Raw genomic sequence first — 24481 nt, 5'->3', positions numbered from 1 at the left:
CTTTAAAGTCAATTTTACTTGCAGCAAGCAGCACTAGCAGTAGGATAGCTAAATGCCTTACAAAGTTAGCCGTGGTGTTCAAAACACAAGAAATACCCCGAAGTCTTCCATCAAGGAGTAATTTCCTGCATTTCACAGTATTTAATACACAAAGGCAACTTGGATTCAGTCCCAAGTATTAAACCCAACATATTATAAAATCAAAAATAAATCACACATTCTGCAAGGCTAAAATAATACAGTAGTTGGAGGGAGGAGAGAGGGGGAGGAAGGAAAGAGGGTGGCAGTTCATTTCCTGATGTTTCTCTCAGGATTTATGAGTAAGCTTTAGTTGTGCGTGCACGCACACACATGCACACCCCTCGACACACACACGCTCCTCCTCTCACCCATTCCAAGTCTTGAAGTTACAGTGCACGCCATGCCGAAAATCTTTTTTTCAGATTGAAGGACTGTTTTGTCCTTCCAAATCGGCACATTGCTCAGCTCCTGTGGAACTTCCCTGTGCAGGGTCAGAGAGTGGAATTTATCACTTAAGATCCACTTAAGAATGTGTATTTATAGAGTAGGTTTTATTTCTTCTGTATGTGCTTTTTATTATAACTGGGGTCAACTGGTAAGTAGACTGGTATCTGAAGTGTCTACAAGTTGGTAACAAACTTTATTGTTGATTTGTCCTTTCAATTGGACACAAATATGCAAAAATATCTGTGCCAATCCGATTACTGTATATGTACTCAAAGGGATRTCACAGAGCAGGAATTAGGATGCACAGAGTTGAAATAAGGGAAGAAATAACAAAAATCTGTGATCGTGTTTTTTACAGGTAGAGATAAGTCCGTAAAACAATTTAAATTCTAAGAGAGAGTCCCAATTTCTAATGGCTCAGAACTTTGAAGAAATTTTTAAATATACTGTAGTAATTAAAAAACGAGTATGATATAGTTTAGGAAACACAGTAGAAGATGGTCATAAAACACAATAAATTTATTAAAAGCTTTTACTTCAGGAGAGAGGATGGGTTAGTTTGTTGTTCCAGGTGACCTCTTCTTCAGTGAAGGGAACTTAATAGCAACGCTTAATACATCTTTAAAATTGATACTGTAAGAAGCTGATTTTGCAATGTCCACTGTGAAGCAAGAACAGGGTATGATGCTGTTATCATTGCCTGTTTGGCATTGCAATAGGGTATTAAATTTGAGGGCCAAGTTATATTAGGACGAAGTAAGAGGTTTCTTAGACTGTCTCTCAACTTCTTTGTTTCTTGATGCAGTCGTAGGTAGCCTGTGGATGCTGGACATTATTGTGTTGCTTCAGAATTGCTGGAATTTCTAATACACCAAAACAATAATATTCCTTCTATTTACATACTTCTTGGATACTGAGTAAATCTCACTAAATATCATACCACTTACCAGTAGTCACCATAAAGGAAGTCGTACTGTCACACTGAGTTTTCACAGCCCGCAGAGCCACCGGACTTCCTTCCTGTCCCTGCCACCTGCACTCTTTCATGGCTTTGTTAGCTCTCAAGCAGAATACTTCCATGTTCTCCTGTCAAGTCATGTAAAACGCACTGAAAGGGACAGGTATGATAATGTGAAGTTATAAAGGATCAGAATAGATCTCAAGTGATACTTAATTGTAGCTAACTTTTCAAATTGCTTCCTCTTGACGTAGGAGGGGTAAATTTGTCCAAGGTACTGTCATTAAGAGAATATTCCTTTCACTAAGTAGTGAAGCATTTCAAAGATGGTGATGCAGGCTCTCAAAGTAATTGTACCATGAGCGAGAACTAATTTGAAAGTCATCCAAGTGACAGAATTTACTATTTGCATTATTCTAGGCCATTTTGCAGCAAGGTTCTCAAATGTGGCTTAAACTTTCTGGCATAATGCACAGAATTTGAGAAATAGCATACATTTATATTCTGATAATTCAGCAGGTTTGTCATCCTTCTAGGGACAAAAACATTAATCACAAGTCTTTGTGATACCAAGGCACTATAAAACAATTACACAAATAAATATTTTTTACTTCCTGATTTTATTCCAAAAGCTCTTTTCTAAGATGTGGCTGTGGTAAAATTGTTCCAGATCATTTCCAATTTTTCTTATGAGCTTTTTTGTTGCGAGTGCACTTGGCAAATGCTGTTGTTCATGTGTTTATAAATAAAGCATTTCYGTCTTGCAATTAAGTAGTTTCTGGACAGCAAGAAAAATGTTTGCTATATCATGGTTATGTATGTAGTAATTGTAGTGCTGCAGCATTTCCAAGCTTTCAGAAAATTATTTTAAATAAAAGTGACAGTTGCCCTGAAAGTAAGCTTTTTTCCTTGAAATGAAAAATAGTATGCAGACTAATCCCAGAATAGGTAGATTTTCAGATACCTTTTATGTATTTTTAACTGGAAGTGAAATATGTTACTTAATAGACATATTRCCATGCAAAAATTTCTAACTCCTTTTCTCCCATTACAGCATTGTTTCTGATATTTATATTGCTAAAACCTCTCTTAGAAAATACAGATCCATAGAGATGCCAGATGTGATGATACTGCCTTGAGATGCAGAACTGAAGGTGAATTAGGTGTCCAGAGTGCTTAGGAACAGCAGTAAAAATAATTGATAATGGGTTGGCTGTTTGGTATGAGCCTTTGCCTGAATCTTTTYTTCAGAGGAATTACTCTGTAGGTGTTGAGCTGCTTCAGCTGGATTCCTTCATGTCTCTGCTCCGCATCCTGTTTGGTCGTTAATTGGTTTCTGCTGAGCACTTATTCTTCCCGTAGATAGCCATGGTTGCATGCTACGCTTTGTGCTGCTAAATGTAGACGTGGCACTTAGACTGGCTGGCATCATGTAGTAAATACCTTAGATGGGCAACTCAACCCTTCTGGCTTCAATAAGGAAAGCTGCAGATGCAGCACACTTAACGACTGTTGCAAGAAATAGTCTTCTGGGAGGACACCGGTAATCTGCTGCAAGTTGTCTTTGGTTTTGTGTAATTGCTTTGAGGGTTTTCTAGTGGCTTTTGTGTCAAATAAAAGCCAGARTACGTTTACATTTATCAACTGTTTCCCCCAAAAATATTGTAAATAATACTGGGGGGGGGGGGTGTTACAGCCAGTACTGTGAAAGAGAYAAGGCAGAATACTGCCAGATGGAGTTGCCCCGTGGTTCAGATTATTTAATTTTTTGAATTGCAGTAGTGGAGGAAATGATTCAGTYCTGTAGGTAAATATACTTAATTCCAGTTGGGAACCTGATTTTAGATGAGATCTTCAATATGGGAACATAAGTGGACATACAGCCTTTATTTGCACAAATGTGAGAGACTGAGACACTTTTTCATAGATCAGAGTTTTGTATTGGTATACTTTGCCAAAACCKCACTGTCTTCATATCCTAGTCAATATGCTGCATTTAGTGTTGCAATTCTTAAATATTCACAGTTTATTGTATACCTACTAGCTTGAGATTTACATTTATTGCAGTTAATCAGCTTGGTAGTTTTCTTTTTACAGGGATTCTGTTCAATTGGTGACCTTTTGAGAGGTTGATTGACTTTGGGATTTTGACTTAAATTTTCATATTTAAGCAGTTCTTGTTGCTCTTAATGCTTTTGCTTTCTGCACTGTATTTTCTCTTGATGTGCATTGAAGTTCTGTCACTCTTTTACATGCATTTGTTGACCCAATTTGTAATTAACTTGGGGCTCTTCTGAGTGAATTTTTAGGTGGCTGGATCACCGTTTTACTGCTTATTTTTTATTAAACAATAACCTTTGTGACAAAATAACTCCATCTGGTGCACTGCYGTATGAAAAGCTGCCACATTACTGGGATTCGGAGCTGTGGCCCAACAGTTGCTCGGAGTTGCATTTGACAGCAGCTGACAATGAAGAGCTGCCCTCCTGACACAGGCAYTAATTTAGAGGCAGGGTGTTAGTGACTTGCTGTCTTCTAATGCTCCCTAGTGTTACATAAACTTCTCATTAATTAAAAAAAAAAAAAAAAGCTTTACAGCCCAGAGTGTTCAGTTTTTTGTAACTATATTTTTCTTAGTAATAATGAATGCAGGAAATCTCTTTTTATTCCTCTATGGCAMTTCTGTTATTTAAAAAGAAAAGGAAGGCTCTAAGTGATCTTTGCTGAAGTTGGGAGCACATAACAGGCTATCAACAATAATCTCACTAGGAGCTCTGGGCTCCCCGCTGTACGTTTTTCAAATTATTTATGAAAGTCTTAGGTTGAGCCACCCTATGGCGCTGCATATTAATGTTTTGTCACACTGCTTGCTATAGGAAAGCTGAGCTTTGCCGCCTCTGTCCAAACAAGCTGGGGAAACAGCCTGGGGAATTTTGCCAAATTTCTAGATTCTCATAAAAATTGCTTCCTTAATCACATACATACCTTAGTAATTTTATTTATGTTTGTCTAGGTCAGTATTGGTGTCATTCTTTGTTTGCATTGATTTCCTATTGTTCTGCCACTGATTTTAAAAGCGAACACCTGCATATTCTGGCTGTTTGAGCAGTTTCTAGTACCAATAAATGATAAAGCGGTCCCAAAGAATTACTGGAAYCCTGGAGGCCTTTTTAATGTCACAAAGAGTATGAATTGCATGTTTTATCTCACTAATATCTTCTCTCTTTTCTGTCATTCCCAGAATCTGCAGGGTTGCTGGGTTCATTACAGAGAACGCTATGCGTTTAACAGATCTCAGCCCCTATAGCAACTGGGTGCTTTCCATTTCATTAAATTTGCTTTCTTCATGCTTACTGTGAAGAAATAGGCAATGCGTAGTACTAAAAGGAAACATTAATTTTTCATAAATCCCCATCTGCATTTATATTCAAAACAGCTTCATATTTATACCAAAATACAAAAAGACCAGAATTGGAAATTTAAATCTGTTTCACTTTTCAGACAATTTCATCCAGCAAAAGAGCCAATTTTTGTGTTAAAACTTACGTTTTACTAAGGAATTCTTAATAGTGTATTCTAGAAATAAAATACAGTTGCTCCTGTAAGATTTCCAGTTGAAATTTTAAGCAGCAAAGCTATTGCAGGCACAAATACTTAGGTAGTATTAGAGATGATGGTACATTTTGTATTAGTAAGAGAGAATATCTTAATAAAAGATAGGAGCATAAAGTACCATGAAATATTAGTTCATTTTTCATCTTGTCCTAGGAGGAAAATTAATCGCTCATCTATTTCTTGTGTATAAATCACCTGTGAAACTCAGGCTTTCTGATATTCTCCATTCATTATGTTACCATCTTTCAGGATTCAGATCAAGAGTAATGAGTAGGCAATGGTCTCACGAGGGATGTTAAAAGAAAGCTTAGCTAAGCAGGGGAATGGTTATGGAATAGAGAAAAGTTACGTATCAGAAAGCCTTTTAGTGATTGAAAACTGTATAGAAATTAGAAATTGCCTGAAGCAGAACATTTGCTTTAGTATCCATCGCACAACTAAGTCTCAGCTAGCTCCACAAGGCAGCAGATCTGTTTTAATAAAACTTTGTASCTGGACAGTTCTGCAGACAGCTTTGCATTTTGCGGGTAGAGAGTACAAGTACACGACTTGGGAGAAAACCTGTTCTCGCTAGTTATAGGTAGATGTTTAAAGCTGTGGCCGAGGGGAGCGCGGGAGGCGTCGAGGGGAAAGGCGCTTGGTTGGGTCCCTGCCTCTCTCTGAACGCCCCGGGAATTCGGCCACTTCCTTACCAAGTTCTTCTTGAGGGAGTAACAACAGTGACAGAATAACATTTGTCCAGGAAGCAGAGGTGATAACGAGCTTATGTGCAAATTATTTTGAACTTAAAAACGGATTCTGCGCTCCTTTGCTAGCACAGGATTGCGGGAAGAGTGAACTGCTCTCTGTGTTAGAGCTGGCGGTGGTGCCCCCTTTTCTTTCGTTTTGCCAGATAGCATGCCAGACAAAACTATCTGAGATTTGAAGCTTCTTTTAAAAGCAGCTGTTGACATTCTTTTGAGAAATTTCTGCTCMTCTAAGTTGTCTGAAGGGAGCAAAAAGTTGGCAAGAATGGTGCTGGGATTAGTTAACTGTTTTGTTATCAATATTTGGGAATTCAGGAAAAAGGTAGCTGTGACTCACTTGAAAAGGAACTGAGTAAACTTGTGCTGTTAGTAACTCTGCCCTGCCATAGGAACAGAAACATTTACTCATTCCAATGACTAAATTTCATTGCTGWTATCACAGGAAGTTATAAATCTGTAACTGCATATGCTTTGCAGCTTGTGACCCATAAATTCCCTTGAAGAGATGTTAGGGTTTTGTCACCTGCACTCTGGGCAATTCCTCAAAATTTCACGTGTCTGAATTTCATCTCTTTATAGAAAATGTCAATTGATCTSTGCCATCCCACTCTTGTCTTATTTAGATACTTATTTAAAGTATGAGGACCTCAGAACCAGCTCCGTGTTTGCTTATGTCTTTATCCTATTTCTGGAACGGTGGGCGTCCCAGTTAAGGCATGGCTTCTGGRTACTGCTCTAGTACAATTAGCATGTCATTCGATACAATGATTATAAAATATTCTTCATTTTCTGCTGAGTAGATAGATATGATCTTCTTCATTGATGTTGAGGTGGAAAATGTTACGCGCTCTTCCCTGTGGCATTCTCACAAGCATTTCCGTGTTAGCAGAACATGAGCAAAGCTGGATTTGTTAGAAACTTCTCTCCAGTCTCTTTGCCTCTGTGTGCAGCTTCAGTGCCTGTTAATCTGGACAAAACGTTAGGAGACGTAGCTCATTGCAGCTGCTTTGTTCAGTTCAGAGGTCCTTATTGAGCACCACAGATGGACAGAAAACTGGCGAGCGGTATTCTGGGTTTCTCTCCAAGCTTACTCTCCAGATGACACAAAAGTGTTCCTCACTTTGACCTTCTGTAAAGGGAGTAGCAGCTCTGTCATGGTGGTGAGTTTAACGAACAAATAATTATAAGGCAATGTGTGATCTTTTGTATCACTCCTAATAGATGAGTGGAAGGTATAATAATGATTAATCCAAATTGGTCATACTGCTGTACTATTCTAACGGAGGACAGCTATAACAGAACTCAGCCACAGTTAAGTGAATTTATTTTCTTCAAGTTATTTTTGATTTAGCTTGCTCTGTTTCAACACGCACAAGATAGTGCCTCTGATGGGGAGGGGAAAGCTCTTCTCCCTGTCAGCCCTCTCGTAGAAACCTGACCTATCTTGGTAAAAACAGGATGCCACCGAAGAGGTGGGCCACTAAGATGATAATTCTTTATAAGCCCTGCACAAGTCTCATCRTGCTGCTTCCTCAAGAAAAGAAGTGTGACATCAGTTGGAAAAAGATGTTTAAGGGTACTAATTACACAGACAAAAATGGACCAGATATCTTAAAACAAGGAGTGAGATAATGACTTCTTTTTTTCGTTAGCAACCTGTGTTTAGTATATATTGCATCTTTCCATCCCAGTTCATCTCTGAGCCTCTCTCTCTTTTTTTTAATTATTATTTGGAAGGCTTTTTTTCTTACCCTGTGTTTCCTACAAAAGAAAGAAGTAGTCTTACACATGCTGCCAGGTCCTGCCGCCGTCGGTGTCRGTGCTGTTTGCTGGAAGCGGCAGCTTGTGCCGAGGCTCAGCAGTGACGGCTCCCCCCAGGGAGCTCTCCAGATCTGGGCTGCAGAGAGTGCTGCTGCATCCAAGAAACCAATTTCTGCAAAACCTGCTTGGTTTTCCACTGAACATCCCTAGGTAGAATTTAAATGCAAAGGATTAGTGTGAAGACGCCGTGTTAAAACTGAGCAATTCTATTCAAGGAATTTTAATGAAAAGCTTCCGGGTCTGTATTTCTGGGAAGGTGTAGAATATGTAGGCCGTTCAACTCCTCACTTACATCAAGCTGGAGCAGAGAAATAAAATTTGTAATTTAGTTTCTCTGAAAGGCCTGGGTTTTGAGGGAGTAGCTCATGTGCTGAACCAAGCAGTGCAGTCATGAACACCATGTACATGAGAAAAAAAATTTAATGAGGACTAAGAGAAGGAGAGAGCAATTTGCATGGAAGGATGTCATTTCACCCTTTACTTATTTTATGGTGCAGAGCCCTTTTGGGGTTGTACAATATTTAACTAAACTTATTTATTCAATCTTAATTTTAATTCCTCAGAAGTATTTGAAGATCATTTACAGTATGCTAAATTTTAATGTTGATTTATTTCTTCAAGAATTGAAAAAGGAAATRTATTTCCAGCCTATTTTTGAGGAATGTAAAACATTTCTAAGAATGCAAAATTAGGAAAAATAACTTACACAATTARCTGTTGGTTCAAGATAATGTCGTTCCTTTCTAGCCCTGATCTATTTACAGTAATTAATTTACAGCAGGGTATCTGTTAGGCATAAGAATTATCTGGCAAATACACATAATGTAATATGTTCAAAATAAGTAGCTTGAATTCTGATATTTGAGCTTCTTTCTGCAACTCTTTTGGTTATTACTACTAGAAAGATACCTGTTATGTGTGTTGTTTCACTCTTCCAGTTTGTTCTACCCCAGCTAATATTCTGTCATTAAACAGACTAGTTCAAAGAGTTTGAACTGAGGTGTCTTCAGTGGCAGTGGCCCTTTTCCCTCCAAGAGCGTTTTCCCTCTACAGCTCTGCACACTCGTAATGATTGTGTTCTTTCAAATGACACTAAGCAGCAGATTTGCACTAAAACACTGTTTAGTAGTTATGCCATTTGGAAGACCACAGTCATTATGAGCACTAAAGCACTCTASCTGTCTTGTAAAAGAGAAATGTAGGCCCAGAGCTAGTCGCATGCAGCTGGCAAATACACGTAGTGATGAGCTGGAACAGAACCAGTATTYGATTTCATAACTCACCTTCAATGCTCTGCTATAATGAGGATATTGTCAACACTTCACAATTCTTCATGTCTCTGTCCTTATGGAAAGCACAGTAGTATCTGTCCTGGACTTTCTATTTCTTGTCTGTCTTCTTGTGACTTACAGAAGCAGGAGCGTACAGTTTTCTGTCTACCACAATCACGCCTTTATTTCTAGAGGGAGAACAGAGGGCATTCTGAAAAGATGTTCTTCAGCTGCTTTGCAAGTCATTTGACTGTTGACCAAAAACTGTCCTCCTCTTATTCAATAAATAATGAGAGTAAACAATGCACTTGAAAATATCTCTGTGAGCTGGGCGATTCATCCCGCGAGCCAGGAAATCAAAGGTTGAAATCTTGGGAAGGTCTATAAGTTGTATTTGTCATCTGAAAATGCCATTCAAATTTGAGAGAGAGGGAGGAAAGATCATTTATTATTTTGAAATACGTCTCTGTTTACTGTAGGACAAGGAGAGTAAGTACCCTGAACGAACAGTAACTATCTATTGCTGAAGATCTTGACAACCTTTTTTTTTTCTTCTGTATTAGTTCTGATTGTGCTCTGTTCTTCAGTGACTCTAAGGTTCAAATATTTGTGGAATATGTTTTCTTGCAAGAAATGTCAGGTGATTTAGAGTGTGACATTTCTTAAATTTCAGATTTCTTCAGTTGGCTTGATAAATGAAAAAAAATGCATCTCTGAAGTCAAAATTGTGAAAGCAGTAGCTGAGAACACTGTCATTCCAAGATGACATTCTCTAGTGACTGATTCTAAAATACTGGCCTTCCTTCAAATCCTGTAACCTATTTCACACCACAGGCTTCTTGAGTTTTTCCTTCTGGGAACAATTTTAATCTTAAAATACAAATTTCACTGGAGAATTCCCAAATGAAAGCTATTTTCTGAGCAAATGAGGCTTAGAGGATTACCGCTGCCAGTGCAGTGTATTTTGAGATCCCCAGTTATAAGCTCTGAATCTCTTCTGTGTCTATGACTCGATCAGTGTTAACTGGAGGTCATCACAACAGGACAGGTTTGGGTGGGACAGTGTTTCACAGCGYGAGTGAAGTTCACCTTTTTGTTGAGGTTCAACAGAAGCTGATGCCTGAATGCGATTAACGCAGAATAAAACCTTACACGCCATACAAACGTTACTGGGTGTATGCCAGTCCTCTACAAGGGGGAGGAAATACTGTATTTCTTCCTCCCTTAAAATACTCCACCCCTCTGCAGTGACTCCTGAACTTGTATAGGAAGTCCTGCAGCTGCTGCCGTAATTCTAGCTAGGTTGAAACCTGTGAGTCACCAGGCCCTCGGTAAATGCGACATGAAGTGTGTTAACTACATTTGAGCCTTCTTTTGACCTTGTAAAATTAGAGGCTTCACGAACACTCCTGTGAAGCCCAAATTAAACCTATCTGCTGTACTTAGGTTGCTGTCATGGCATAACGCTTACAATGGTTYTGTCTAGCAGCTAGTGAACAGGGAAAGTGGGGGAAGTTTAGTGTTAGATATCTTCCAATGATGTATTTTATAGAGTAACCTGTCTTTTGTAATCCATTGTGGTCTGACTATCACCCTTAGACTATTTGAGTGATAGTCTTGCAGTTGTACAACTTAAAATTGATGAGTAAATAAAAGCACAAAGAACAGCTACCTACTTGCAAATTTACACAGATGGATTTGGACACTTAATCATCCCGTTGCAGAAGAACAACTACTTCAAAGCTGCACAGCAGTTATAAATTACTGCCTTTTGTTTCTGTCTACCATTTTTAAAGTGCAACTTACTTTCATCCACACCAGCTAACAGATGAACTTCAAATCTTATTTTATCATTCAGCATGTTTCAGTAACTCTGACTTCTCTAGACATCTAACTTTGATGTTTTACTGCTTTGCTAATGGTCATTTGTAGTCCTATATGAATCAGCTATGTGTTTTGTATTGACAGTGCGAGAAGCAAAAAACTTAATTCCCATGGATCCAAATGGACTTTCGGATCCTTATGTTAAACTGAAACTCATCCCAGATCCTAAGAATGAAAGTAAACAAAAAACAAAAACCATCCGTTCTACTCTGAATCCACACTGGAATGAGTCATTTACATTGTAAGTCTGGCTAACCCCTTTTACTGTAACACGTTTTACGTATGGAATGATTTAGTTGAATTCTGCATTGAAAATTCCTCCTTCTCCCACTTTTTTTTTTTAGTAAATTAAAACCTACAGACAAAGATCGACGGTTATCTGTTGAGGTCTGGGACTGGGATCGAACAACCAGAAATGATTTCATGGGATCTCTGTCTTTCGGGGTGTCAGAGCTTATGAAAATGCCGGCCACTGGATGGTAAGAATTTCTGAAAAGAGAGAAGGAGAGAATATATCACATAAATAATAAGTTCTAAAACAGTATTTTCTTAATATAACCTACTTCTTTGTAGGTTTTTCCTAAGTTTCATATGCTATAAATTCACTGAAAATGCAACAAAAAATTGGAGAACATGAAGTATAAGTAACAAGGAGGGATAATTAAAGGAATACTTCCCTTTGTTGTGTACATGAACTTGTGCTTTGACAAACAGTTGAGATTGAAGATCTAATGTTAGGTGCAAAAAGTTCTATTTTTGAGTTTTTTGTAGATCTTTGAAAACAGTTCTTTACATACTTCTCACATCAATACAAACCACACACAAGCAACTAAATCAAATTTTAAACCTAAAGGGAATAAATATGAAAAGGCGCCGTTTTCCTGAAATGTTCCACAGGTACAAGCTGCTGAATCAAGAAGAAGGTGAATATTATAACGTTCCAATTCCAGATGCTGATGAAGATGGAAATGCAGAACTCAGACAGAAGTTTGAGGTGAGGCTTAAACATAATGGGTGTAGCTGTATATTGCATACATTTTTCCTTTTATTATATAAAAATGCCTATTAAAAAGTTATATATTAGAGAGTGGTGACTTCTGCTGCCTGTGACTGTAGTATGTTCCTTTTGATCTCTTGAAGATTGAATCAAGTGGTTTAATTTAGTAGTGGTATCATGTATCTGACAGTTCAGCTGCTCTGTGTTATAACACTAAAAAGTTGGTATTGTAAAATATTTTATGGCATGTATTTGTAATAAATGCAGTGTGTTTTTTAACACAGCAAAATCTGTCAGCTATTATCGTTAGTATCTCTAATGAAAAATGAAGTTGTCAGAAATAGAACAGACTTTTAAGGAAAATAATTACAGTGTTATCTACTGATGATTTAAAACTGTAAAATCTTTTAGAAGGTTATTACCTGAAATATCTGAATAAATGTGAATTATTACACATTCTGAATGTGTAATATGGGTAGAGAAGTTTCAGGAAAAGTGGTATTGCTGGTTATGTACACAAAAGAAACACTGAAGAGAAACAATACGTTCAGCAGAGTCTTCTTGCCTTCTGTGACGCAAATTGGAATGGTTGGTAGTCACAAGCACAGGCTCTCCGTACCATGCAAGGAGATGTGACTTAAGAAACAGACTTAGCCAGCAACTCTGCCTCTTCTGACAACTCCAGATGGTATTACAGCAAAATACTTGCTGTCCATTAAACCCAGCAACAAGAAAGGTATGGCTTGGAGGTGTTTGCTAATCGCTCCACTGGGTTCAGCTCATTCGACTGCGTATTCTTTCCAGCCACATATGCAGTATTGAAATTGAATTTGAAATACTCCAATCTACAATGTTATGTTTTCTTTTTCCTAGTCAAACATTTACAACTTTTGTCTTGCTGTTTATCCAGAAAGTAATTAATGTACCTGTTGTGCATATACAAACACGTAAGCCTATTCCTCTCAACCTGAAATGGCAATYTTTTATGTTCACCATCAGGCAGAATTCTACATTGTTATTATAAAAGATGGGTTAACCCAAGAAAGTGAGGAAAAACGGCCTATGTTCAACTTCCAAGAAGGAAAAAGAAAAGGTGCATCAATTTCTTCTGAACACATTTGGATCAGCTACCATATTTTTGTCTGCAGCATGAACTATGATTTTTGTTACACATTTGAGAAGTACTTTGATCTCCATTTCATTTTCCTTTCTTTACAATTGTGATCTGACCAGTGTGATTTTATTTTGCTGCACTAGGTCATTTTCTATTCAAGATCATGTTTACTTTCTATCCTTTTYACAATGAATAACTTCTAAGGCAATTTTTTTCACCCCTTGCATATCTCTGTGCAAAGTGCAGAGTTTGGAATTGTGTGGCTATATATATATTAGTGTTAGTAAYGTAGCTACAGAAATCTAGCTTTTCTCGCTCAGGACAGAGACACACAAGGATGAGTGCCAAAATAAAAGGAAAAAGTGCACATTCATTATGGTATGCTAATGTCCCAGCTGGAGGAAGCCAGTATTCCTTTGCATCATGTTCATCTACCTGCAGATAGCTATTTTAGGCCTAGATATTTCCAAAGATACAGTTCAAACAAGAGAAGACCTGAACTTAAATCAAAATTATTTGGCAAACGTATCTTTGGCACATATTTTTCTAAATATTATTTTCTTAAAATTTTGTCTATTTCTCACACTTGCATATTTATCGCAAAAAATATCTATTTTAAAGCATCTGTAATTATATGCAGTATGTTTGCGTATTCAATCTGTAATCTCTTGGGTTTTATCTTGACCCTCCTGTAACTATATGAGTTGCAGAATTAGTAGTTAGGATTTAGATATGCAATGAAAAGTGTTGTAGAAATCCTGAGGAGCTGCATCATGTAAAGCTCCTGGACCGAGTCCCAGAAACAGTAGTTTTGCATAGGGTCAGCTCTGTCTCAAAAATAATTAGCCTGTCTCACAGTCTAAGCAGTTCAGCTTCAGCGCCATGCATTCGAGGCTTTGCAGCTTACTGTTGTGAAGATAACGTGGCTGGTGCCTGCCAGCCAGCGGGACCAAATTTGGAGAGGGGAGAGAGGAATTAGAGCACCGCGGCTTCATTAATGGAGTCATGCAGTGACTTTGCTAAATAGTTCTAGTTTTTATTAAAAGTTATCTTTCAAAAGTCATGAGTTAGCTTTTTTTTTATACATTGTGACAGCATATATTACCCATATATTGTCTAGTAGTGGAGCTTTTTCCATATAGCAGATACACACTTAATCTTAACAAATCTACGTGTATTTGCGGGGAGGGTCCCACCTCTCACTAGAAGTTATGAACCAGAAATGAGTTATCTGCTCACTTAGCAGCATAATCAAATCTCTCTTCAGTGATTTATAGATGATGCATCATTAGTAGTATTTAGAGATAAAAATACACTCCTCTAGGAAGTGGAGGCAGGATAAAATCTGCCAGTGTTTTTCATTTTGTTGTAACCTTTGGCTGTGAGTTTCCTCTCTGGAATGGCATTATTTATGGCCACCTTGGAACAAAACTCCTTCCTCAACGGGCACATGCAGAATAATTGTAGCTGCTCCTTAATTGCTCGTGCCCAGGCTGCCATGGCAACTRGTGACAGCCCCGGGTGGCTCTACCAACACAAACCAGTGAGTCTTGTAACTACAATATGCAGTATTTGGTGTGTATGTGTTGGCCTGTTACAGTATTTTGCTAATCAAAGAAAAAAGCAGAAGAGCTATTTAAGTGGTACAAGCCTATTTCATTTATAATACCTGCTTATAATCGGAGCAGACGTATTTGTGCCATTTGCGACCTCGTTTTGTTTTCTGCTGGGAAAAGGAAACATGCAATTTCAAAAACTTCTATTGTAGGAGTCCTGTTTCCATTTTTTTCAAGCCTAGTTTCTTGTAATGTTTTGTGCTACTTAATAAAACACTTCTTGATACTTATAATTTATATCACCTTACAATAATGATAGAATAATATTGATTTAAAAATAGGAGGGGTTTTATGTCTGTCCCCTTCTTTTAATTTCTCCACCACAGGGAATGTTGCTAAATATAAAGCAGATTTCATGGCTCAGATCACTGATATTTTTTTAATTAAAAAGAACACAGTAACTATAAGTCTTACACGTGGATACTTTCACCAAATACAAGGTTTATTAAGTGATATACCATTGTGTAGTAAGTGTTAGCAATCCAAGTCTACACTAAGCTTTGKTAATTAAAGTGATCCAAGCAAATAAAAATTAAGAGGAAATAGGTTACTGCCCATATAATCTTCATTTTAAGGCATCTGTGTTGAAGATAAGTAACAGTCCCTCTGTTTTCTTTTGTTCCGAGTTATTTCCTTCAGTGTAGTCTGCCCTGCTCCCTCTGTGGGTTTTAAGCAGGACAAAGTCGTTCCCCAGGTTCCCCGGACAGGTCTCAGTGCTGAGTCCCTTAGGCCCCCTGGTGACATCCCCGTGCTGGGTTCACACGGGCCCTGGGAGGTGGCAGTCGACCCTCTTTCCTTGGGAACAAATACCAAATATCTGTGGACTGCTGGAAGTTTAAGCTGAGCACAAGGTTGCTGCAGGTACCTATAACCTCTTGCTCCAGGTGCTCTACATAAGGGTAACAGTAAATTCGCTCTGCAATAATAGGACAAAATTATTCTGCTAAGTCRTGTTTCTGCAAAGTACTCCCTGGTCAGCGTCAGGAAAAGCCGATACCATCTTCATCTGCTGGTCACCATTGCGGCCCAGGTCCATAGTGCCATGAGGAGGAGGTGTTAATAGTTGTACGCTCTCTTTCCAGTTTCTAGGATTAATTCAGGTATTGGATAAACCACCCAAAGACCGCTCCTCTTTATCGCTGTCCGGTTGCCTTCTGGGTGTTTTTGCTGCCGCAGCGGGGAGCACCGCGGCTTTGCGCTGCGTTCCCAGGGCTGTCCGCTCGTCGGGTTCGACTCCCGGTGCTGTTGCTCCGGCTCTTCTCCAGCTGGCAGGACGGGAGTTACTTTCGCAGCTGCTGTGCGCTGCTGGAATTCCTGAGGAACGCTACCGCAGAGCCAGACCTGTGTGTTCCCTTTGCAGACTGAGCAGTTTGAAACACGAAGAGGAGGGAAAGAGTTCAGAACAGGGTAGAGTTYGTACGAGAGAGCTGGAAATGTCTGATCAGTGGTGATGTTTTGGTAAAGTACTGGTGACATCGTAGTGCTTCTAAAAATAACTGTTACTATCAYGCTAAAGAAAGTCTTTTAAAACATCTCACCATCTTAATTCCAAGCATGAGGACRACACGGTGCTTGGCCTTCTGGTTTGGTTATAAACACCCTGCACCTCTGCAGTGACGCAGGAGCTGCCGACGTTCCTGTTGATGACGTGGTGCCAAGGTCCTGCAGCAGGCAGGGCCGCGTTTGGCTCGACCAGGCTTCTGTGTTAAGCCAGGAGTAAGTGGAAATGGGCAGGCATGAGTGTGTGAATAAGCACCGTATCAGTGTGCACGTGTAGCTGTGGCGTGCAGGGCCGGTGTTTATTCGCGGAGCCAGGCCCGTCTTCATGGCGGTCCAGCTGGCGTTCAGTGGTGCTCGAAAAATTCCACAGACTTTGAGTTGCAATTAAAGCTTTCTGATCAGTTTTAATGTTGTTACGTTTTAATGCTGAAGAAACCTCATTCATTTATCGTTCCCTTTTTAAACATCAGTAAAAYGTTTCAGTTTGGTTCACAGCAGTAACTGCATTTCTTTAATGCAGTTACTCCCTTTGGTTTTATTTTTTTTAGGCARTTTGGCTGCTTTATTAAAAAGAAGGCCAGCACTTGCTGCAATATTCTGGTGTTTTTCTGATGTTCACAGCAGTTTTAAATCAAAAGGATGTTTTCTTTTTTCCTTTAATCAAAAGCCACAACATACTCGAATAGTTTCAATTCTGAGCTGGAGGCTGTGTAACTATGCCCTGGTTACCTAGCCAGAGCCGAAGCAGAAGGGTCCGGGGACTGTTTCAGGAGCTTCTTAAGAGCCCTAATTAAATATGATATTTCCATTCAAAAATATTGAAGAGGAAGTTGTGATTTGGCTTAATTGTGAGTAAGGTTTTCTGTGTGAAGTCCTGTGAAGGATGCCAGTGTTTTTGCCCTGAAGCTGTCRTACTGCAGTTAATTTACTCTTTATTTTTTGAAATAAAAAAAGTTGTTCGCTAGCATATCTATATCTAACAGGTGCAGGTTCCCATTTTGAAGCAATAACAGTATTTTTAGGCAGTTAGCAAAGGTAACATGGAAAAGAGAAACAATGTTGTTGAYACTTCACTTTCTAAAAGAGAAGATTACATTGAGTTTTCAGGAAGCAGACASTAAGCTACACTGAAACCGTGACCAGCCAAAATACCACTGGCACATCAATCCGCACTTTTTATGTATAGAGAGATATAAAAAGAAGAGCTGTGGTTTTGACTGTGGCACTCAATCCTATTTTAAAACTGTGCATATTAAATCATTAGGGAGTACTTTGCAGCTTTATAGAAATGCTGTTAGGTGAGTCCATCTGTTTTATACTATAGTTTGGCATGGGAAATTCCCACATGCAGTTATCCGGAGGTTTCCCTACTACTAACCATATTTGAAACTAGAGAATTTGCAGATTTTTAAGTAGATGTCACACTTTTTAAATCTTGGTTCTTAGGAGCTTGGAGCTCATTTCTCTATGATGTTCTTCTCAGTAGACATACTGTGATAAAAGATGAAGAAAGTAAGTTGAAAATCCTATGATAACAGGTATTTCTTTGTCTCCAATATAGAGAAAGTTTAAATGTGTATCTCAACACGTAAGGCAAAAAAGGACCTTATCTGTCACACGCCTGCAGTGTTCATTTGTCGTTGCGACCGCAGCCCACCAGCGTTTATACATACGTGTGGCTTTATGCATTCCAGTGGTTTAATGACATTAGGATTGTTTCATGCATGAAACATGCATATGTGTAAGAGTGAGGTTAAAATTGAGTGGCAGATGCTGGGTAAGTCCAGTACTGCATGGTGCTCTGCTGTACTATGCACCTCGTTAGTGGATTGATTAATACCTTCTTCTTGTTTTTTCTGTGCATAGCAGTGTATCCATTTCTGTGTTGTCGCTGCTGTGTCTTTGCTTGTTTTCTTCTGCTACTAATTGTTGTTGCTGTGCTTTGCAAGCCTGTTACTAATGAAGCAGTTTTTCTTCCTCTCCTATCTCTTCCAGGGCTGTCCTGTAAATACGCACTGCCTCAAGGTAGTTTTCTCTTTAGTGCTCTCATACGTGTCTCTCTTCACAAAACCTTCTCTATGAATGTTTAAAGTTTATTAAATTCAGTTTCATTCTCACCATGTTTTAAGGATGCACTTGTTTTATTCCCTAGCTTAAGCTTGTTTAAAAGGATAAAAATTATCTGAAGAAGCATCTGTTGTAATTTGTCACAAAGTATTCCCAAGATTGAACGTTTACTTACAAAAAAGTGGTCATCGAACCACAGCAGATGCAGTGTGCTTGTCGTTGTCAAGGGATGAGAGAAGTGAGTACCCCCTTCTCGTGGAAAATGGATATAGTGCATCTTTGATTCAAAAGACACTTGTTGTGGAACTGTAGATAAGTTCTGTAGATCAGATAATACTTATGTCCACTGTATATTTAAATAGATAAACTTGCAGAATATCTAGCATGCCTGTCTTATGGTATAATATACTATGTACATATATTTCTATATATAAATTGGGGTATACTATACCATAGTGTGTATTACCCATATGCACAGTTGCTTTGATACCTGAAACGCTAATTCACTTGTTTATTTTTCATTTTAATTAGTTTACTAACACTCCACCTCACTCAATTATTTGCATAAAAGACAAATAGAAACATTGAGACTATATATTGGGACTTTTAATTTGCATGTAGTGTACCTCTGACAAATTTTCTTGCTTTATTAGGGAAAAGATTACTGGTACAAATCATACTTTCAGTTTCATACATTGGTTAAGTTATGTTTTTGGACAAAAAAAAATGTGAAACTCCTGTGCTGTAAACTGTTTTAAGAATATATCTAAGGCTTATTGGGGCCATCATGTTAGAGCAGTATTTTTACTACTTGTGTTGTTTGAGGGCAATTTAAGTGTATCAGCCCAGAACTTTAAATACTGCATTTAAAAATCCACATTTTATTTTTGAAAAAGTGTCCATATTAATGCATGATTTTACTGAATTTTTAATACTGCACACCCCTCCCCCCCAAAAAAAAAGAGAATAAGATCATTTTTCTTTTTCTTTGCTAACTATTTCCTAGTGCAATAATCATGGGATTTTTTATGCAATCAGTGACTTACTTTTTCTTAACCTTGATCACTTACCTACTGTTTGTACCTCAGAAAAGCATCTGCAGAAGAGGACTATCATTTTGCRAAGATTTATACCTCTTCTTATTTGAAAACAGAATTACTTGCTGGTTTCATTGAAACTTGCTTAACTCAGGGTTGCTAAAAGCATCTTTGTTTAAATATTTTTTATACCATTTTGTCCAAAACAGTCTACAAATAGAGTTTCAGTGAGTATCTATCCACTTTTTCATGCAGTTTTATGTACACATTAGAATACTTATTTTGTAATAAGTGCAGATAGGCTCACCTTACCAATGTGCAAGCACAACAGGAAAAACAAGTCATAAATCTCAGCAAAAGGGTGTTTCAAAGCCTCTTTGCATATCAAACAGACACATAACAAAAGCTACCTGAGAGAATGTATCTGGGATAAATACAGAGTAGCTTCTAAAATGTATCGTCACTGAACGGGTAAAACCTGGGCTTTGATTTGCGCTACTCTGTGTATTTCAGTGTTAGAAGTGTAGACAGCTAGTAGGGGGACAAAAGTCCTTGGTCAGTTTTTGTTGTTATCAAGTAAGTCCACCTGTAAAAAGTAGTACAGCTACTGCTTCATAGGCAAAATTCATCCTCAGTCCTCATGAACTGTGGTCCTAAGTTCCCCTAAAGAAAGCTGGAGCTATGTTTTGATGCAAAGATGAGACTCAAGAATTGGAGGCTTTCATGGGAGAAAATACTTCCTTGATTGCTGCCTTTCTTTTCCCTCTAAATTATTACAGAGCCCCGTTGTGCTCGCTGCTGACAGTGACTTAGCATCGCTAACCCGGGTTCAGCAGCATCACTGCACGCTGCGTCCTGCGGGCTGATCGCCACTGACACTAGCGTGTCTTTGCAAATAATTTCCTAAGTAATCAGTTTATGTGGGACTGCGGGGGAGGTTGCGTTCCCAAGTCTACGGGATTGGAGTTGAAAGGAAGCAGCAGGAGCAGATGAACAGGGAAGGCTGTGCTCCTGAGGAGAATGTAACACGGCTGCACTGGTGATAAATATAATGTACAAATGCCATTTCAAAAAATCACAAGAAATTTGAGAATGCTGTGGAGCAGGTCTGCCAGCATAGATCTTTCTGTTTAGAAAACTATCAGGTGCTGGGAAGAATCATTTAAAAAATTTGCGTTTATGCTGCTCCCCTCAGCGACGAGTGTATTTATACAGATCTGTATTTTGATAACATCATGCAGAAAACACCTTCATCTTTKTGTTTGTGTGTGTGTGYACGCGTGTATGTCTGTGWGTGTTAAGCAATTGCTTTGCATGCCAAGACCTCGATACAGAATCCCAGCGTTTTAAAGTCGGTCCCAGTCTGCAGCTTTTCGTACCTGTGGTGTGTGAAGGGATCCCAGGACTTGCACTTAGATCAGGTAGAACTGAAATCTTTCAACACTATTTTAGAAAGCAATTTAATATTTTGTGCATTTTGGAAATGCCTAATAGTAGTAAGCTTTACATTTAAAGCGAATTCTACACTGTAGCTCTTTTGTTACTGCAGATTAAAAACAATTTGCATGATTAAAAAATGGAGGAATATGTTATAAAAGCAACTCTTCCCTGACACTCAGGGATTTGCTCTTCTAGTATTGATTGTAAACCCAGTAGTATAATTAAATTTACTTCTTTTACTAACACTTTCACAGGAGATTTTTGCAAGAATTTCTGCAATTCCTGAATATTGTTCCTAGGCAGCTGCCTTAATTATGTTTCATCTAATTAGCTGCTCCTCTGTTGCAGGCGATGGAGTGTTTGGCAATAAAAGCAGAAAACAAGGTAGACTCAGATGGCTACAAGATTATTAAACAGATTAAACATGTTGACTGTGCCAAATGGGTAACTGGAAACTCTTTCCTCCCTGAACTTCACCGCTCACAGTGAGAGGTCTGTTGTCTGGCGTGATGTCCCCTGAAACCTATATTCTTGGGATTAATATGTCCCTTTTCGCAGGGAACATTTTCCATAAGCATTTGTCCCTATTGTCTGYGTTTTCTGTACTTACCTTTATATTAAACCCAGAAAACTTGGGGATATTTTAGAAATAATTTACTCAAATTTTTAATGTGGTTTTGACTTCTACACATCAAGGAAAAAGTAAAATAAATTTCAGAAGTGCACGTTACTTTAACCCCCCCAAATTAGCAGCGCTGTTCAGGTGCTGTGCAGTATAGTAAACTACTCCACTATGGTTCTTTTATTCCCTATATCCTAAATAGACATTAKCTATTTAATATCGCATTGAGCTTGAGCAAATAATTTTTCCTCTAAAGTTACAAGCCACATGAGGGCAGTAAAGAATACGAAAATATCAAATAAAGTGAAASCTGTCTTGTGGAACAGTCCTGAAAGAAATGAGATAACGTGAATGGCTTGTGTGTATATATTTAGATATTTCGCACCACTGTTCTTGCCCGACGCGCACTGCAGCCCGGTGCAGGGGGGCTTCAGTAATGGTTTTCCTCTGTTTGCTTTCAGCAAAAAGCCATTTATAAGGCTTTTTGCTCATGGCACAAASATTTTTTCGTGCAAGTCTTTTAAATAACTTCACTGTTGCTAACTAGAAGGGTAGATACAGCAGAAGTTTCAGGGAGTGGGAGAGGAAATGAGGGGAAAGTAATGTTAAAGACAAGTGAAATAGTCCATACTTAATTCTCAGGCAGAGTTTCACCRCTCTCTCCATTTATATTTCTGTGAAACATCCCGTTTCCCTTGGTGCCTCTTTTACTGCCGGCAGAAACGCACGAGTGCGGAGGAGCTGCTTTTCGCGGGTCGCCGGTGCCGGCCCCGCTGCGGAGCGGCGCCCGGGCGGTTCGCCGAGAGCTGCTGGCTGCCGCCGCCGGCCTCGCTCCCGACCTCCTCTCCCCCGGCTCCTTTCCGYCGCTGCTGATGAGCTGTAGGCTGGCGCTGAGTTACGGCATTGAGCTGCARACTCGGTCTGGTGAAGTATTGGGTCTTGCTGAGGCTTAGAAATAGACTCTTCTCATCTCAAATTATCAGCGTCCTGATAATTAAGTCATCGAAATTAGGAAATTGATAGTTTTTCGCAACAGCTCTAATTACRTGGAATAGAAATGCAATAATACAAGGAACAAGCTGCCGTAACGATGAAGGATGTTTCAGTGGATGGGAGGTTTTTCCCTGCGGATTTTGACTTGAGATTTATTGGATTTGTTTAGTTTATTAAAGGCTTATTAATGGCTCAGCCCGTTAGGTCGATCTGAACCCCGCTCCGAGCCGGCAGGACTGGAAAACCGACTCGAGCTTTTTGTCCTTCCTTGAGACCGATAACTTCAGTTTCTCCCCTTCACCTCCTTGGCGTGAGTTTCACCTCTTCTGCCAGCGACGTCCCCGGRGGTTTGCCGGAGGCGCGGAGCTGCTCTGCCGCGTGGCGCGGCTGGAGGCAGCGTAGCCGAGCGTCGCCCTCGCCCCGCAGCCCGGCGCCGGGCCTCGCTGGGCTGCGCTGAGCGGGATGGTACCCGCGGCTCCGCTATCACGGTGCGTTAACTTCRAGGACTAGGGAACGGAAAGATGGGGAGCAGGGAGGCCCGAGGCTTGTCCCGCGAGCCGGGGCGCATGGCGGGCGGTTTGCTGGGCTCCGGGGAAGARCAGGGCAAAGCCTGCTGCGGGGGGAGAAGGAGACGGCGCCAGCGTGTCCCGGTGAGCGAGCCGGCGAGGCTCGGCGTCCCGAACGGCACGCGGCTCCTCGGGCTGAGCTCGGGGTCGCTCCGCCTCCGGAGGGGCCGGTGGGAGGGAGCAGCGGGGCGAGCTGCCGGTCTGCCCCGGGGTGCTGGGAGGGAGGTCAGCGCGGGCAGGGCTTCTCGGAGGCGTCGAGCTGCTGCCGGGGGACGTTCTTGCTCTGCTGGACTCGAGAAGAGTCTTGGGACCCCCTGTAGGGCCTGCAGCAAGCCTGGTCTGCTGCTCCGTAGACCTCTGACCATCATTCCCATCRAAATTGTGATTTTTTATAACAGAGACTGAAGGCAGCACTGCTCTCTGCTGTTACATTATTCATCTGCTACTTAGAGCCGCGTGCGACTGCGCGGGCCGAGCGGTCGGGGCTGGGTGGAATCGGTCAGAGGAGARGCGAGGCGGCGCTGGGCTTCAGTGCGAAGCGGGGACGTCGGGCCCGGGGACGCTCCGCTGCCGGGATCAAAGCGGCGGAGCCAATGTGTCGAAGGCAACGCGTGTCGAGAAGCACGCCGCTGCTAGCCAGTCGTGCGCGTGACGTACGGTACGCCTCTGCCCGTGAGCGCGGCGTTGTCATTAAATATTTTTGCATTTCTTTTTTCTGCTCTTGGCGATGTGCAAGCGATAGTTCTCCGCGCCGGGCATCGCTGAGCTTGCCCGGGCCGCGTTGCCTTGATAACGGGGAAAGGCGGTCCCCAAGGAGCACAGCCCCGTGGTGGCTCCAACTTCCAGCAGGTTTTCATGGGAAACCACGTGGGTTTTTCCCACGTGCTGTTGTGCCGGAGGATGGACAGGGGGGTGGCAGGAGGCCGGGCAGTTTTGGAGCCCGTTTCTTGGAGCTGAACGGTGCAACCAGCAGCAGGGGAGAGCTGGGGGAGGAGRGGGACGCCGGGTGTCGCGCATCGCTCCGCACGGATTGAGGGCAGGAATGCAAACTGCGTACGTTTGACCACATTCTTCACCAGCTTTGTTTTCTTATCTGCTAATGGGAAAAATGACTGATTTCATGATTTTGCTGTGTAATTCCTACGTTTCTGAACTATAGATATTTCCTAGAAGGCAGAAGAAAGCAAGGTTCAGGTTTCTTGTTTAGTCCTGTTAAATTTTCTTCACAGTAAAAACTAGAAAGTATTTAAAAGGTTCCTAAAAAAAGACTCAAAAAGAAACTTGGGTGCAATGAGGGACTAGTGTCCCCTAAATCACTTGCTCTTTCTTCTTTGCTTCACTCTTACCGYTAGGTTTTGGAGAAGGCCGTTTTTTATATATATACAATTAAAAGRACAGTTACATTAAAAGGACATGTACATTTTTGAAAAACAATTGAAAATATTTTTACCATAAAACCTGAGATATCTTTTTCAAAAAACACATACAGAATTCCATAAAGCTCTCCAGTGTGACACCGTGTAACTTGCTATAATTTTTGTTTTATAGYATTCCATAAAGAAGTGCATTTAGGATATCGGGCTGAATATATAAAGTGTGTATCACCTCTGGTAAAAAGGTGTGTCTCACCTTTTACCCTTTTTCAGGGTAAAAGAACTGGCCGAGATAAGGTGCGTCCAAACCAAAGGAAGTAAGATGATGTGCATGTCTTGTTTTCTTTTAAGATTAACTCTTCTGCTACCAGCGCAGACTAATTTATCTTTAAC

General features: G+C 40.2%; 1 protein-coding gene across 1 annotated transcript in view; it reads left to right on the top strand.

The window, feature by feature from the left end:
* The window catches only part of PRKCA (protein kinase C alpha), a 148730-nt gene that overhangs the window by 95856 nt on the left and 28393 nt on the right, over positions 1-24481 (top strand). Inside the window, exons 6-9 of the mRNA XM_085304790.1 lie at positions 10848-11004; positions 11108-11242; positions 11661-11757; positions 24362-24385. Of these exons, the coding sequence (XP_085160916.1) occupies positions 10848-11004; positions 11108-11242; positions 11661-11757; positions 24362-24385 (413 nt within the window). The remainder of the gene's footprint in view (positions 1-10847; positions 11005-11107; positions 11243-11660; positions 11758-24361; positions 24386-24481) is intronic.

Source organism: Rhea americana, unplaced genomic scaffold (genome assembly GCF_003343005.1).
Source record: "Rhea americana isolate MKP2758 unplaced genomic scaffold, rheAme1 scaffold_21, whole genome shotgun sequence".
Lineage (NCBI taxonomy): Eukaryota > Metazoa > Chordata > Aves > Rheiformes > Rheidae > Rhea > Rhea americana.
The sequence above is the reverse complement of the archived record's forward strand: the minus strand, read 5'-3'. Positions and strand labels throughout refer to the sequence as shown.